General features: G+C 46.6%; 1 protein-coding gene across 2 annotated transcripts; it reads right to left on the bottom strand.

The window, feature by feature from the left end:
• Positions 1-577: 577 nt before the first annotated feature.
• On the bottom strand, positions 578-16,502 carry TXNDC15 (thioredoxin domain containing 15). 2 transcript variants are annotated; one of them, XM_026508016.4, is made up of 5 exons: positions 15,712-16,502; positions 7,987-8,474; positions 6,259-6,422; positions 2,768-2,898; positions 578-1,285 (listed from the first exon to the last, which is right to left on the bottom strand). In XM_026508016.4, the coding sequence occupies exons 1-5, from the start codon at positions 15,776-15,778 to the stop codon at positions 1,089-1,091; spliced, it is 1,047 nt and encodes a 348-aa protein (XP_026363801.1). In that variant the 5' UTR covers positions 15,779-16,502; the 3' UTR covers positions 578-1,088. The 2 variants fall into 2 exon arrangements, with proteins under 2 accessions (XP_026363801.1, XP_044243349.2); XM_044387414.3 differs by having other exon boundaries at positions 7,987-8,509; positions 15,712-16,473.
• Between the last annotated feature and the right edge of the window lie 831 nt (positions 16,503-17,333).

The raw sequence follows: 17,333 nt of genomic DNA, 5'->3' as shown, positions 1-17,333 counted from the left end.
TCTGAACCACCGTCCCTTCCTGCCAGTGACCACCCCGGCCATAGCTGTCCACAACATGACGTTGTAAAGTCCTGCCCAACATAACATTCTGAGAAGGTGACTCAACTAATGTTCTATTTCCATAGAATTTAGGGTGCGTTATGAAATGAACTACTCTATCGGAAACACTGGACACCATCACTAAAGGTTATTTCTCATTAGGTGGTCAGATGTCTTATATCTGCGTTTAAGGGATCTTTTAGAAACAGCTTTTCAAAAAGTTGATATAAATTACATGTTGTCTCTTTTCTACCTGTGTCCTAAACTAGACTAGAATCAACTTGTGGGCAAGAACGGTGTTACGTATTTCTTTCGGCTCTCACTGAAGCTGGCACAGTGCTAAGAACATGTTAAGGCTGAATCAGTGCATGTTGGTTAGGTAACTGACTAAAACTCGAGTTATGCTTTGGCCTAGAACTGATCATAAATAAGCTTTAGTTTGATGATAATATTTACTTTCTCCTAACATCTGTCCTATCCAGAAACGACTTAAAGCACTTCAAATCCTTCCGGTGAAATTCGAGATCACAACCACCAAAGTACTTGACTCTTTTATTTTCCCATCAGTTACTCAGAAGGTCACACTTATGAATTTTAGTACTTCTTCCACAACAGAACACTTTCCTGCTTACAGACTCTGAGAGAAAAATGGCAAATGAACAGAAACCAACCTTCTTAGACATACACGGAATCAAGACTCTTCTAAAACTAAAACGTGAAAAGTCCTATTTCTTCCTTCTATGAAGCCAACTGTCACTCTACCCACTATTCCACCTGAACACAGCTCCCATTTGAAACTGGATTACTCCCTTAAATACTGGATTAGTAAAAACAAGAATGGTGAGTTCTATTGAATATGTTCATTTGCTTTTTGCGGTACTAATTAAAACACCAATTTATAATTTTTTAACACATTCAGCAGTTCAACAAATGCATGATTCTTTTAATCTAACTAAAGGTGTAAGTCTACACTTTACTGGAGAAAATGTAAGAAAGTGCAGCATTAATTTCTGAAATTCCTCGTTCCGACTTCTCCTTGCAGTCCATCACTATTCCGCGTGTTCCTGCTCTTGTCCTGGAATGAGCCACCGAATGCTCTCAGTTCGAATGGTAGCATACATAATAAAACTAATCAGAAAGAATAAGGAAAATACAAGCAGCCAGTCCACACTTTTTATCAAAGTGCTGGGAAGAGGGCCTATTTGGTCAGCTTGAGTTACCACCACATTTTTCTTGGCTTCTATACCTGAAAGAGAAATCAACTGTTTCAAATCAGATGGAAAACACACCCGCTAAAGATCTTTCTGAAGAGTTCTGCATGGTATGCAAAAAGATATGCAGTCTTAAAATAAACACCACACTAGTATATCTGGGATGGGTTTCACTTGCCTGTTAGTGTAATTTGTAACTTGCCTTTCTCCCACCACATCAAAGGAACAGGAACCCATTCAGCTGTTCAAAGCCTAAACATTAGAATTTCTGTGAACTCAGAAGGGTCTTCGGGCATGATAAGAGTTGTCTTTTGTTCTCTTTGAGACTGGTAAAGCTACTCTCAGGAGTCTACAGAATGTTTTCACAGGTGAAGGAACACTAAATTCAAAATGCTTTTAAATAATTTACTGAAAAAATTGTTAGAACTAACCACCACTGAGATCAGAGATTACCAAAGATGCTGTGACTTCTTGATTTCTTTTAGGTTCTAGGTTTTCTTAGAGTATTGAGCAAATTGGCTCCCTCTCTCCATATCCTGATTGGCAATCGGGAGTCTGGTACTGTGAGACTTGAATAGCTAACTATCTGGGAACAACCCTTCCACTCCTATGAGGTAACTCAGCTCTTTGTTCTTTACTGTGAGAGATAAGTAATTAGATGCAACTTAATATATATGGAAGGTATGTTATAACTCATTTTTATTTCCAGTGAATATACTTCAGAAAGAAGTGGGGTGCTCATAATTAAGGCATTAAAGCTTTTGTGGAGCAAACTTTATCAAAGAAGAGAATTTCTTCAATATTCAGTGTTCAAACTTTTACAGAATAAAAAGTAAGGCCACTTGTTTTGGCAAATATTAAGGAATTAAAATAGCATCTGCATATGGATGAATAAATGGAATACCACACAGCAACAAAAAGGAAGAAAATAAAAGCAACCATATGCACCAACGCAGGTGAATCCCACAAACATAACGGTGACTGAAATAAGCCAGATACAAGGGAATCCATTATGTATGTCTCCATTAATATAAAGTTCAAAAACAGGTCACACTAGTCCATGGTGTTAGGAGTCAAGGTGGTAGTTACCCTTACAGGCAGCAGTAACAGTGCTGAGGGGATGGGCTGGTAACATTGTCTCTGGGTCGGAGTCCTGATGACCCAAGGCGCTCATTTTGTGAAAATTCATCACCCAGCACACCATTATAATGCACACATTTGTGTAACTACCACACTTTAGTGAAAAATGGATGTAAAAAGTTATCTACAGGTGTATGGTATGTGAATTCTAGAATAATAAAGCTGGTTTTTTAAAGGTATCGATAATCCTTATTTGTGTCAAGCTTGCCACTGACTGAGAGACTTTTAACAGAACCACAAGTAGTTCACTAGAAAAGAAGGTTTACATCTGAACGCCAGTCTTGACCCCTTCACTTAAGGAGAGCAGACAGGAACCCACAGAAGGCATATACTTCCAGCAATAAAACCCCTTCTTAGAGCATATGATTTCTACATACCTGTCTGGTTAAAAATGAAGACTTTCAGTGTTTCCAGTGTTCGGTCTGTATGATTAAATCTAGCCATTGGTTTAGCTCCTTGAAATAATAAGATGTTAGGAACAGCTACAGTGCCAAACCTGGTAGAAAGGCTGTGACAGAAAGCAGTCAGTCAGACAACCTGAAGTAACAGCGGGTTTCCTCACACAGTTGCCATATCAGAATGGATGGCAATAAATGAGAAAGCATCATTTTCCTGTGACCTACAGAGGTTTCTGATATGCAAATTCTATGCTTATAGCAATTTCTGACTTTTTTCCTTATGGGTTGAGGTTGGGGGCATTCCTGTTCTGCTCAGTTGCTTTCTATTACAACAAGGAACTACCCTGGACACAGCTATTCCTCCTTTCTTTTTTTTTTTTTAAGTAAACTCTACCCCCAACGTGGGGCCAGAACTCACAACTACAAGATCAAGGGTCACGTGCTCTACCGACTGAGCCAACCAGGCGTCCCCTAGTTATTCCGCCATTTAAGTTGTGAACTGCCAAAAGAGATCAGACCAGAAAATTCTAATTCATGGACAAAGCACACTGTGTCAATTTACTTGACAGAAGAAATTTCAAACTCTCCAGAATGCCCATCTCCGTCCCTCACACTAAGATTCAACTTAGGGCAAGCAATTAGTTGGTAAGTCAGCATGTGGGCATCTACGGTCTAGCAGACACACCAGGAAGTTCACAACCGGGGCAGGATGTAACATGATCTGAGTGGGACTGGCTCACCTTTACATAATACAGAGTCATGGTATAAGCTCTGCAGTCAAAACATGCGCGGTTCAAGCCTCAGGTCTGTCACTGAACCAGCTGTGTGAGCTTCGGGCAGACTATCTAACATCTTTAAGCCTCAGTTTCCCCTGTTAGTAAGATGATAGTATTGGATAATCAGGATTTTTTTCTTTTGTAAACATGTTGTCACTTACATGTAAACAGATGAGGCAAACACATGTTGCAGGCCATATAACAAGAATAAGTATCTTCTACTCTCCATGATTAAGGCACCAGAGCAGGCACTGAGAAGGATGCATGGAGATGACTGAACAAAGCAGATGATTAAAGCCACCAGGGAACAGAAGCCCAAACCCAGAGTACTAAGCTGGTGCTGGGAGCCAGCCCTGCTGGCTTGGGGGCAGGGGAAGGCCCAGTCGAAGTCTGACACTAACCTAGACTAGACTTCCCATCAGCCTGCTCCCTTGGACCAGGCCACGCAGATATCTCCCTGAAGCCCTTGTGAGAATTACTAATTTGCTGCGATTTCTTTCTCCCTAAACAAATTTACGTAAATATTGGCAGTTACATTACACACACTGAATATCAGTGGAGTGCAATGTTTTACTCAAAATTTTAACTCGAGGGGCACCTGGGTGGCTCAGTGGGTTAAGCATTCAACTCTTGGTTTCAGCTCAGGTTGTGATCTCAGGCTCATGGGATCAAGCCCCACGTCAGGCTCCATGCTCTCTCCCCTTCTCCCCGCTCACTCGGTTCCCCCCACCTCTCTCTCAAATAAATATATAAATCTTTAAAAAAATTTTTTTTTACTCGAAAAAGCTTTACTCAACTCCATTTTTACCAACTTGACCATCTTCAAGACTTTCCAAACTGATTCACATACAGCCTCCCATGCCCTGCTACGGGGCATGTGATGTGGAGGAGAGGGACATGCTTTATAACCCAGACGCGGTCACAGCACCGGGGGAAATACAGAACATGTGAACAAAGCTCTTTGTAACTCAGCTCACTCAACATCTAAAAAAGACAAGAGCCCACTGAATAATATAAAACAAAAGTAAATGTCATTTTAAGGGCCTAAATTAATTCATTAAATTAATTTACTGTCTGTCCACTAAGGAACACGCATGCAAGAATAAATGTGAACAAGAAAGAAGAAAGGGGGGAGGGAAAGGAGGAAAAGAAAGAAATCCTGAGCAGACACACAACAGGGTGCTGCGTTGGGCTGCCAGGGGTGGAAACCTAAACTGTGGGTGAGTCTCAGGAGGGTCCCACTTGTGACACTAATTTTGCTAATTCAGGCTGACCGAGACTCTGAAGAGTCCTCTGGCCCCTCCACTGCCATCAGGTGGAGCCAGCTTCAAATTCCACCCTGAATGCAAACTGGTGCAGCCCCTCTGGAAAACAGTGTGGAGGTTCCTCAGAAAGTTAAAAACAGAGCTACCCTATGACCCAGCATTTGCACTACTAGGTATTTATCCAAAGGATACAAACACAGTGATTGGAAGGGGCACCTGTACCCCAGGGTTTAGAGCAGCAATGTCCACAATAGCCAAACTATGGAAAGAGCCCAGATGTGCCATCAACAGATGAATGGATTGGGGCGCCTGGGTGGCGCAGTCGTTAAGCGTCTGCCTTCGGCTCAGGGCGTGATCCCAGCGTTATGGGATCGAGCCCCACATCAGGCTCCTCCGCTATGAGCCTGCTTCTTCCTCTCCCACTCCCCCTGCTTGTGTTCCCTCTCTCGCTGGCTATCTCTATCTCTGTCGAATAAATAAATAAAATCTTTAAAAAAAATAAATAAATAAATAAAATCTTAAAAAAAAAAAAAACAGATGAATGGATAAAGATGTGGTACAGATATATATACAATGGAATATTACCCAGCAATCAATAAGAATGAAATCTTACCATGTGCAACGACATGGATGGAACTAGAGGGTGTTAGGCGAAGTCGGCCAGAGAAAGACAGATACCACATGATTTCACTCACATGTGGAATTTAAGAAACAAAACAGATGAACACAGGGGAAGGGAAGGAAAAACAAAATAAGATAAAAACAGAGAGGGAGGCAAACCATAAGAGACTCTTAACTCTAGGGAACAAACTGAGGGTTGCTGGAGGGGCAGGGGGTGGAGGGATGGGGTAACTGGGTGAGCGCACGTGACTGAATGAGCACTGGGTCCTATGTGCAACTGATGAATCACTAAATTCTACCCCTGAAACTAATAATACACTATATGTTAACTAAATTGAATTTAAATTTTAAAAAAATTATTAACTCAGTCATAGCAACTCATTCGTTTATATAATGCAACCTAGGGCTAGTTACTTACTTCTGTGCAGAATGGGGGAAAACTGACAGTACATACCCACTACACCTGTTTTGAGGACAAAATGACATGCAAAATGAAAAGTGCTTTCCCCAGTATCTAGCACATGCTAAGCCCTCAATAAACAATAGATGCAATTAACATCAAAATAGAGAGAGAGAAATTCCACCCTTCAGAGAACAGTCCCCTCTTCAGGGACCTCCAGAAAGAGAGGCCTCAGCTCCCTGAGGAGTGTGACCACCCTCACCACTCACCCTTGCCTACCCCTCCCACTAGTCCAGCTTTCAGGCTCACACCGACCTCCTTGGCTTCGAACTTAACTGATGGCAACCTCCAAAGAACTGCAAGCATCATCCAGAAGGATGACCCGTAAGCTCCACTCAGGGAACATACCTGCTGTGCTGAGATGCATCCAGTGCCAAAAAATGAAGAGCTGGAAATGCCCGGGGCAGAGAATTAAAATGAGGGGCCAAACTGGCAGAAAATCGGCACCATGGGGTGTAAAACAGGACGAGCGTGCAGTCACTACCGTTTGGGTTTAGAAAATCCATAAGGTCCTGTGGTAAAAGAAACAAGTGTTAAAGTCAGCAGTAAATGTTCGTATAAATTTTTCTGGAAGGATGCCCAAGAAATTGGAAACACTGCTGCCTCCACGGAGAGGAGGCAGGGACACAGACAGAAGGGAGACTGTAGGGTAGCTCCTTAAGAACCTTTTGGGTTTTGAACCATAGGAATGCATGAATCAGCAGAAAAGTATTATCAAATAACAAATCGTAAACTTTCCTGTAAATTTTCTTGATAGTACTATAAAGCATTTTAGTATTTTTCATAATGCATCAATTCAAATACTAAGTACACACAAGGCACAGGCCATTGTCCCAACCTCTCACCTGTGCCTCTCACACACTCTAACGGCATTATTAAAGCACTGAGATCTCAGGCCCCAACCATCAACTCAGCAGACCCAAATCTATAAGCAGTCCAATCAGTGCATTTGGCCAAAGGCTAGTTCAATTCAAGGGCGCACCATCCCTGCCACCACCCTAACTCAGGCTGCTGAAACTGCTCTCTCCTGGTCAAGTGTGTGACAGCCTAGAAACAGTGCTGTAGAGCTGAGGCAGTGTTCACCGGGCACTGAGGGGAGGATGTGAGGCCAGCACTGACCAGCACTGACCCCTGCACGTGGAGGGGCTACGGACACTCAACGTACCACAGACCCTCATTTAAAATAAGCAGTCACGGTGTGCCGAGCTAGGATTTCTTCTCGTATTACATAAGCAGCCTGAACTCATCCTGCTACCTAGCTTAACAATTCCACAGAAACAGTCAGTCATTATCCCAGTGTTCTCTTCGGAATTATCATTTATCCAATGGGCTGGAAAAGCATGCGCTGGAAAAGCATGGCTAGGTTGGGGACAACTGTCTCAGCTATCACTCCGGAGAAAACACTGGAGTCAAACTCTTTGAAGGAAAGAAATTTTTCATTAATATAACATGCTTCCCAGGGGTACCACCAGTCTAAACAATGCTAGATCACAATCTTAGTAATTCAGATATTTTTAACTTGCCTCTGTAGTAAATACCTCATTTGGAAGAAGAAAAATGTTAGGATTCTGATGGCAAGTGCCTATCTTCCACCAGGATATTTTTTTTTTAAAGATTTATTTATTTATTTGCGAGAGCGAGAGAGCATGAGAGCGGGGGGAGGGGCAGAGGGAGAGGAAGAATGTCAAACAGACTCCGTGCTGAGTGCAGAGCCTGATGGAGAGCTCCATCTCACGACCTTGAGGTCACAACCTCAGTGGAAACCAAGAGTCACGCTTAACCGACTGAGGCGGCCCTGTCCCCTGGGATTTTCATCGTGAGGCTTGGTGGAGGGAGGACCCAGAGGGTCACCAGGCTCAAGCCGCCTAAAAAGCATAATTGACACTAGGTCTAGCGCCTCCTCTCCCTACGAACATCACGGAGAGCCAAGTCAGTTTTCAGTGATGCAGCCATTAAGTGCTGTCCCACTTACAAAATGATAAAGACTCTGACCTTCCATCTGAAAGTTGATAAAAGGATTAAATCGTAAAATCAATATGCAGAAAAGGAGAAAAGTACTAAACCATTCTTTCTTACCTGTGACATATTTAAAATTTTCAGAGTGAAGTTTTCTAAGCCCGTCACATTTCTCTCCTCGCAGTTCACCTTGGGGGATTTCAGACTTTCCGTGTTATTGGAGTCCTCGGGTGGGACCGGGTCGGACTCGGCCACTTCTGGCTCTGAGTAATACTCCTCCTCCCTGTCCTGGAAGCTGGCCCCAGAGCCGTCCAGAGAGAAGAGGTGCTCTCGGAGGCTGCACCGCGAGTCCTCCTCCCCTCGGGCCCCACAGGTGCCGCCGCTGGGCTCGGGACTCAGCTTGTCCTCGGTCTCCCCGGGGATCACGGACAGCATCACCACGTGGTCGCCATCAGCGTCCAGCCCCAGCACCGTGCCGGCCTCTCCTGCTGACTTGTCCTGGCCCCCAGGGCCACGCAACGGCTCCTCTTCACTCGCAGACACGGCTCCCGCCTGCAGAGCGCGAGCAGGCCGCTCCTCCGACGGCAAGTGACCACTTTCCTCTGCAACTACAACACGCCAGCATGTTCGCAGTCCTAAGTCACTTCCAAGTACATGAAAAGCCCAAAGAATTACAGTTCCCCTCAAATTAGACATTTTCCCCTAAGGGGAAAAAAGGTAGCCTTCCCAAGAAGCTATCAGAGGGCCACCCGCCATTCTCCAGATCATGAAGAAGGTCACCAGGAAGTACCAGATGATGACTGTCAAATACAAAGTGGACAAATACATACCTTCATGGGATACCTGCTGCGTGCCGTGTGGATTATAAGCAAAAACATTCCCGTGCAGACATCCAATTAAGAAAATACAACACAAACACTTTCATTTGTTTGATGAGAATATCCAAAAATAATGATGCCTTTATAGAGGATTCTACTATGGCAAAGCATCCTTGCACACATAAGAGCCCTGTGAGCCGGGCAGGACAAGGGCTACCATCCCCGCGTAACGGAGGACCAAGCTGAGGCCCAGCGAGGCAGTGTAATGCCCAACAGCACACAAGCTAGGACGCAGCAGAGCCAGGTCTCTGAGCGAAGTCTTCTGGCTGCTACTCCAGATCGGGCCTTCCCCTCCCTGTGACCTCGGGGACTGCTGTGCCTCACAGTCCGAGAACACTCCATACAGCCGCTCCTGCATGAGGTGGCCTCTCCAGCCAGTGCCTGCTCTCCTGCCTGCTGCCTGTGGGAGTGCCAGGAGGCGCACCCCCCAGGGCCTGGGCAGCAGCAGGGCGAAGGAGGACCTTCCTCACGCTTTTGGAGCCACTAGATGGGGCTTGGGTAAAAAGCTCAGGTAAGGGAAGAGTCTGGGGAAGCGTCATATATTCACTGAGCAATCTCCATTCATCTCTGTAACAGTGACTCCTGCCCTCCAACTCCCATCAACTCAACAAGAGCTGCCAGCCTCAGTGCCAGGCACTGACTGGGGGAAACCAATGAGCCCGATGCACTCAGACAAGCTTGCCATGTGGCTGGGAAACCACCAGCCACGTAATGGCCTCTGCCATGCCAACGGCATGTCACCGAAGTGTGAAAACCCAACTGGCTTTAAAGTTGGGGGGGGGGGTCTGGGAGCTCCCTAAGGTATGCACATTTGTATAAGGTCTCAAAGAATATCCCCACAGAGCTGTGCAGATTCATTCAGCAATTCAAAAACATTCTCTGAGAATTCTGCTTCTGGCTAAGTTGGAGTAAGAGGGACCAGATTTACCCTCCCTAGTGAAACAACCCAAAAAAGGCCAAAAATATGAACCAGTTTCAGGAGACTAGTTAGCAGGCAAGGAAGGACAGGGATCCCTGAAAACAGGAAGAACACAGGAGAGCCCTAGAAGTGTTCCAGCTTACCACCTGAGGGAGTGCATGCCATAGATCAGGAAAAGGGAAGGAAGCAGGCAGAGCCCAGCGCTCTCCAAGTTGAGGAGATGGTACTCAGGGTTTAGAGAGACCAAGAAAGCTAGAGTTTGTGGGACAGAATAGTAGAGATGGGCAAGCTGCAGAGAGAGGACTCCAGAGACCTGCAGAGAGACCCCGTCGAGTACACTGGTCAGCATTTACACGTGAGTTCCTTCCCAAAGCTAGGCAAAGAGCTGCCCAAAAGGATCAGAGGCAACAGAACCCAACACTCACAGAGAGCTGGGAAGAGTACCTGTTTCCACCAGCTAGACTGGAAAACCTCACGACTCACGGAGCACTGGGGAGACTACACAAAAGCAGTGGAGCAAACTCAATCCTACAGTAAATATAGCTCTGCTCCCGTCCAGCAAACCTTAAAGGCAAAGATCAAACCATGCTCAGCTAACTAAACTGTAACCTAGAACAAAACTCATGAATATTTAGAGAAATACTAAAATATCCAGCACTCAACAAGGTCAAATTTATGTCTGGCATCAAATCCAAAGTTACCAGGCATGCAAAAAAGCAGGAAAATATGATCAATCATGAGAACAGTAGTTAACCAATTAAAACTGACCCACTGCTTGCAGATGTCAGAATTAGGAGATGAGGCTATTAAAACAGTGATTATAACTCTATTGCACATGTTCGGAAAGTTAAGCAGATATAGAGACATAAGATATAAAAGACCCATATCAAAATGCAAATCAAAACCACGGAGACCTCACCTCACACCTGTCAGATTAGCTATTATCAAAAAGACAAGAAATAACAAGTGCTGGTGAGGATGTGGAGAGAAAAGGAAACGCTTGGACACTCTTGGAAGGAACGTAAATTGGTGCAGCTATTGTGGAAAACAGTATGGGGGGTCCTCAAAAAATTAAAACTATAATTACCATATGATCCAGCAATTCCACTTCTGGGTGGAACAAAAACACTAATTTGAAAAAATATATGCACCCCATGTTCACTGCAGCCTTATTTACAAAAGCCACGGAAGCAACCTAAGTGTCTACCAGAGGCTGAATGGGTAAAGAACATAGAATCTATACACACGATATAATAAGTCACAAAAAGAGGAAACCTTGCCATTTGCAACAACATGGAGGGACCATTATGCTAAGCGAGATAAATCTCAGAAAGACAAATACCATATACTTTCACATGTGGAATCTTTAAAAGTAAATTAATTAATTAATTAATAGCTCATAGATACAGAGAACAGACTGGTGGTTGCCAAAGGTGTTGGTGGGGGGAGGGGTGAAATAAATGGGTGAAGATGGTCAGAAAGTACAAACTTCCAGTTACAAAGTAAGTCATGGGAACGTAAGGTACAGCATGATGACTCTAGTTAATAAGACTGCCTCGCATATTTTAAAGTTGCTGAGAGTAAACCTTAAAAGTTCTCCTGACAAGAAAAAAAAAATCTTTTAACTATGCATGGTGTCAGATGCTAACTAGACTTACTGTGGTGATCATTTTGCAATTATACACAAACATTAATCATTACGTTGTACACCAGAAACTAATATAATGTTACATGTCAATCATAATTCTATTTTTTTAAAAGACCCAAATTGTACTCTGGCAACGAAAACTACAACGTTTAAAATGAAAACTGCACTGGGTGGGATTAATGGCAGATGAGGCATTGCAGAAGAAAAGACTAGTGAATTTGAAAGCATAGCAACAGAACCTATCCAAAATCACACACACAATGAAAACAAGAATCCAGAGAAATTAAGAGAATCAGTGAGCTGTGGGACAGTTTCAAGTGGCCTAACATACAGATCATGAGAATACCCAGAAAGGAGGGGGGAGAAGAGGGGTGTGGGCAGAAAAAGTATTTGAATTAATAATAACCAAAAACTGCACAAACTTGATGAAAACCATAAATTCATAGATCCAAGCAGTTCAGCAAACCCCAATTTCAATGAACTACACCAAGATATTATCATAATCAAATTGCTCAAAACCAATGACGAAGACAAAAATGTTAAAAGCAGCCAGAGAAAAAAGACATGCTAGGTACGGGGGAAGAAAGGTAAAGATGACAGCAGATTCCCTATTGTAAACGATGCAAGCAAGAAGAGTAGCATCCTTAAAGTACTGAAAGGAAAAAACTCTAAACCTAAAATTCTATACCAAAGAAAAAAATCTTTCAAAAATGAAGGGAAAATAAATAATTTTTCAGAAATATTAAAAGCTGAAGGAATTCATCACGAACAAACACCCAGAACGAGAATCTTAAAGGAACTCCTCCAGGCCAAAGAAAAATGATACCAGATGGAAGAAATATGGATCCACACAGAAGAATGGAGAGCCCAAGACACAGTAAGTACATTGATAATTAGACACAATCTTTCTGAAAGTGTAGCTATGAAGGGGACAAGAAAGCCAGGGTAGGTGATAATGGGCCAAGGAGGTTTCTGTTTCGGCTTTTAGGACAGAGGAGAAGTTTAAGGCTATATCAAGTTGATGGGAAAGTGGGCGAGGAGGGCGAGGGAACAAGAGAGGTTAGACAGGGCAGAGTACAGGGCTTGAGCGGCAAGGTGTGTCCTTGACTGGAGAAAGTCGCACTTCTATGTGACTGTGACTCAGAGAAGGCTCTGGGTGTCTGCACAGGGAGCTCTGCGAATTTGGTGGCAGTGGGATCACAATGACAGTCTTTCTGTAGCCTCTGGGTGATGAGTATGTACCGCTTATATAATCAGAAGAAAAACACGTTTGCTGGGGCGGCCACGAAACGGAGCAGGAAATGAAGCCAAAGGGGCGAAACGTCTGGAGAACAAAGGGTGTCATGTAGGGGGGCCAACCCTCCTCCCAAACGCCCCAGCTCCACAGACATCTGCTCTCTCTGAACCTAACCAACATCTCAGGTCTCATAAGTACACAGAGAATGCCAAGATCCTGAAAGAACCTCAGGAGAAAAAAAATCAGGTCAGAAATTACAACCTGGCTCTCTGATCACCCTCATAAAAATGCATAGATGTCCCTTGCAAAAAATCTAAAGGGAGTCTGAGTGATGCATAGAGCTGGTATTTTCAGTTCAGGAGGGTTATTTTTTCCCTCCTGTGAAAGAGTTAAGTAGACAGTACATATTACGAACCAAAAAATTCTTATGCCCTCAGATACCAGTGTTCTCGCTTAAGTATTGGGAAGAGAGGAAACTGTGAATTATTCCATACCAAGACGGAAATGACGTACCGTGTGAGAGTCGCTGAACCCTTGCAGCGTCACGTGCTTTTTAAAAGAGACTGCTTCTTAACCTCAACACAGGGACTACAGTGTGAGCCACACAAAAATGACAATCACTGCATCACTGACAGCAAGGAAGATATCTGGAGAACAAGGGTGGGGGCACCGTGCCAACGCTGCCAGGGAGCCCTAGCCTACGTCAGATCCTTCACACCCTCCCAGTTTTGCTCAGAAGGCTCTCTACCGGCCGCAGGTTTTTCACAATGGCTTCTGTGGCAGCGATACCAGCCTCTGTCCACACAAAGAGTTCCACCAGACATCTCGGTCCCTGAACACTCCAGATCTCTTCCACCTACCTCAGTGCTGTCCCGAGGGCTGTTTCTCTGCCAGGAAAGCCCTCCACTGGCTCTCTTGCTAGCTAATCTGACTCATCGTTCAGATCTTACCCCAAACTTCACCTCTGTAAGGTGAACTTCACCCCCCTGACCCTCAGACCTGAGAGGTCTCCCATAACAGCATCCAATAATACCCTGGGACTCTCCCTGAAGCATTTTCCACTGCTGGAATTTACTTATTTGTAGTCATTTAATGCCTGTCCTCCAACAGATAGGAGGGCGGACCTGTTTCTCTACCTGGCTCACCACTGTACTTCAAGTGTCCAGCAGAGCATATGACATGTGATTGGTGCTCAGTAAAATCTGCTAGTTGACTGCCTAGTGAAGACAGGCATGGGGGTGTTGAAGCCAGGACACCTGGACAACACAGCTACCTCCAGGTGCTCATCTGCCAGTGGCGCCCACTACAGACCAAAAAGCCTCGGATTTTCAGCCACCCTAAAAAGGGCCCAGGTGGTGAAAGTCCTTCTGCTGTCACCCCATTCGCGGCCTCGCCATGACCACCAACGGCCCACCCTATGTCTGGTGTTATCTTCAGGTCTGCGTGCTCATGGCCCAGACTGCTAGGGGGGCTCACATCACCCTGACTACAACAATAAGTCAGTCCCCTGAATCACCAAGATTCTGCCTGGAAACAGCACACTCAACGTGGGCAATGTGAGGAGAGATTAGTACAGGGGCCACCAACACATGGGCTGGATGTCAGAGAAACCAAAAGCAATGATAAGAAGCTTCAGGGCCAGTAACAGCAGCGAGGGAGCCAGTTACCACTCATAGACCTTGAAAGCTCAGAAGCAGCAAGTCACAGAACCTTGGAACAGTGTGCTCACCCTTCTAGAAGCTGTGACCTTCCATGGAAGGACAAAGCCAATCCATGATAATCCCTAAGGGAGGAAGCTGAGAGAATCAATATCCTCACCTCAGGCTCCCTTATTCCAACCCACACGAAGCCAGAAGGCAAGACAGCCAGTTGTTAGGCCATACAGGACAGCCACTGGGGGCACAGCGCAGGGTGGACGAGGATAGAGAACGTTCTGGGGAACAAACAAAAGCTATCCAGCACATGCTGTCCCCTCTCTGAAGCTGGTGGTTAAAACGCAGTGACAGAGAAATGAAGTCCACAGGTTTGACTGTGAAGCAGGCAGGCATGGGCCTGAATCTCGGCTCCTCAACTTCTGGCTGTTGGAGACCCTGGCAGAACACTTACTGACACTGAGTCTCGGTTTACCCATCTGTAAACCGGGAACCAGAGCAACATCTACTTCATAAGCACGTGGAGCTTAAATAAGATGATGCTCATAAAGCATCAGCACCGGGCACAGAACCAGCGCTCTCACCAACGTAACTGTGTTCCTCTTCCTCCCCTTCCTCCCGCTCCAGGCCACCTCACGGAAAGCAAAAACCTGCCTATCCCGGTAGTGAATGACAAGCAAGGCCGAAAGGTCTAGACTTCGACAAACTGTGAGGAGTGGGGTGACGCAGCCCTGAGGATAAGGCCCCACCCCCGGCCCCAGCCGAGCGGCCAAGGGTAGTTGCCCCCCGCCACACACACACACACACACACACACACACCCCACCACACCCCACCCCCCGGCCCGAGGACGCCCCGGAGAGCGTGCGGGTTACCCGGGGAGTCTCCTCTGTTTTTCTCATCTGCCCTTCCTAAAGGCAACCTGAGCAAGAGCGGCCTTCTTTAAAAAGTGAGCCATCAAGGTGCCAAATGAAACGTGGGCTCTGCAGGCAGAAAGACGGGCTCTGCCACGACCCGAAGGGCAGACTCGACTCTCCGAACTCCGCGCCTCCTCCTGGTACGTGGAGATACTCGTGCAGCCACTCTCCTACGGTGGGTGCGAGGGCTAACTGCGATAAGGCACGGTTCCTACCTCCGCGTAAGGGCACCGTAAATGTCGGCTGTTCGTTACGATTTTTATCATTCGTAATAAAGGCTACGCCTCAGTAGGCACTAATGCACTGTCACTCCCGACCCACTGACGCCTGCTGCGGGGGCCTGGACGGGCTCTCCGCCAGCGCCGACCGCCACTCGGGGCCACACAGGCAGAAAGAGGTCGGGACGACGCGGGGCTGGACTCGCCGGCCAGCGCCAGGAAGAGCGGAGGGCCCCTGCGCTGGTGAAAAGAGCGTCGTCCGAGTAGACCCCCACCGCGCGCTATCATTTCACTCGCCGCCGCTAGACCCCCACCGCGCACTATCATTTCACTCGCCGCCGCCTGCCGCCCCTGGCCACGGCCCCAGCCCGCACTCACCCTCTAGGCCGCGGGCTGGAGGCCCCAGCACCCACAGCAGGACCTGCCACCAGCCGAGGAGCCGCATGGCGCGGGGCTGGAAGCGGCCGGGACCACCACCCGGGCTGCAGGGCAACCGGCGCACGGCTACGCGCGTCGCGCTCCCGGCCTCCCGGAGGCCTGGGGGGAGGGGAGCAGCGATCGCGATCGCGTGCCGCCATCTTGGAAGCTGGCAGCGGCCGCTGGCGCCATCTTGGAGTCGGGCGGCCCGCCTCTGGCCTCTGGTCTTTGGGATTCGCTGCTGTTCAGGTACCGCGAGCCAGGTACCTCGGGTCGCGTCGAACTTTCCTCACCCCCAGGCCCTGGACGGGGTTCCAACAGAGGCCAGCGGCCCTCTTTCTTCGCGTGCTGGCTGGGGCGCTTCATTCCGAGGCCCAAAAGGCCCGGAAGCCTCCTCCTCCGAGCGCCCCGAATTTCCTGCCTTACCCCCTGTTCCCCTACCTACGGTAGCCAGGTGAAATACAGGGTGCTCAGTTAAATCTGAATTTCACAGAAGCCACGAATAGTTGTTTTGTTTTAACTCCAATAAACATACGGATTTTCAAATGTAACTTGGTCCTGTAATTGTATTTGCTGTGTCTGCTCACCCTAACCGTACCTCTTGCAAACTCAGGGCGGGCAGTTTTTGTTTGGTGGTTGGTTTTAACTAACCCACCTGCAGGGCAATCTCCCGCTCCCTGATCCACCGCCCCCACCCGCCAAGACCCGGTCCAGGAGGAGGCTGGGCCACCTCTAGCAAACAGCCGGGAAACTGCGTAGAAGGAGGAAGGCCTGGATGTGGAGGGGAGGGGAGGTGTGCGGCAGAGCGACAGGGCTCAGCATTCCAGAGCTGGGCGGGGGCGGGGGAGGAGCGACCTCAGAGACAATGCTCCGAGATGAAAAGAAGGAGCTTCCCGGTCGCAGTTAAGGGAAAGGGCCTCCGAAAATCGATACAGCAAGTTGCCAGCAGCCAGCAGGCTTCATCAGTAGAGAGTGATGCTTTCAAACTTAAAGAGGTTGAAAACAGACATAGATTACAGAGATCTTTACATCAACCCATTGGTGGTTACAGCAACGTGAAGAGGAACCTAGGCTTTTTTTGGCCCTATGGTGAATCCCAACTCCAATATTTATAGGAGTATATGGTCGGTCAGCAAATTGTGTGACTTTTCTTAAGTTCAGTTTCTTCCTCTGTAAAACGGGATGAATTTATACGGTGCTGTGGCTGAAATGAGATGTAACGTGACGAGCACAGTGCAGGGTGCACAGTAAGAGGGTTAGCCATTATTATTTGGATCATGCAATTCTAGCGGAGTAATCATAGTCCCCTGGTGCCCATCAAAGACTGTTAAGCCAGAAAGATGTATCATCAGTCTGACCTCACTGATAATTCTTCTAAATAAGCCGCAGGGTTTTGCTATATTAAGTTCTCAAGTGCCTATAGGTCCAGGAGACAATGAACAACGTGAAGGAAACAGCCCACATTTCTAGAGTGGATCACTACAGTCATCATTTGGCTAAACTACCTCCTTTGCCCTTACCCAGTAATAGCAAACTTTCCTTTTTTTTTTTTTTTTTTTTTAAGTAAGCTCTACTCCCAATGT

Source organism: Ursus arctos, unplaced genomic scaffold, assembly GCF_023065955.2.
Source record: "Ursus arctos isolate Adak ecotype North America unplaced genomic scaffold, UrsArc2.0 scaffold_5, whole genome shotgun sequence".
NCBI classification, from domain to species: Eukaryota; Metazoa; Chordata; class Mammalia; order Carnivora; family Ursidae; genus Ursus; species Ursus arctos.
This window is presented reverse-complemented; position numbering and strand designations above follow the sequence as displayed.

Excerpts from the sequence above, each read along its gene's own strand:
- TXNDC15 (XM_044387414.3), bottom strand. The coding sequence starts at position 15,911 with ATGGCGGCACGCGATCGCGATCGCTGCTCCCCTCCCCCCAGGCCTCCG. Across the intron at positions 6,423-7,986 it reads AAATTTTAAATATGTCACAG|GACCTTATGGATTTTCTAAA; the intron begins GTAAGAAAGAAT and ends CTTTTACCACAG. Across the intron at positions 1,286-2,767 it reads CTTCATTTTTAACCAGACAG|GTATAGAAGCCAAGAAAAAT; the intron begins GTATGTAGAAAT and ends TTTCTCTTTCAG.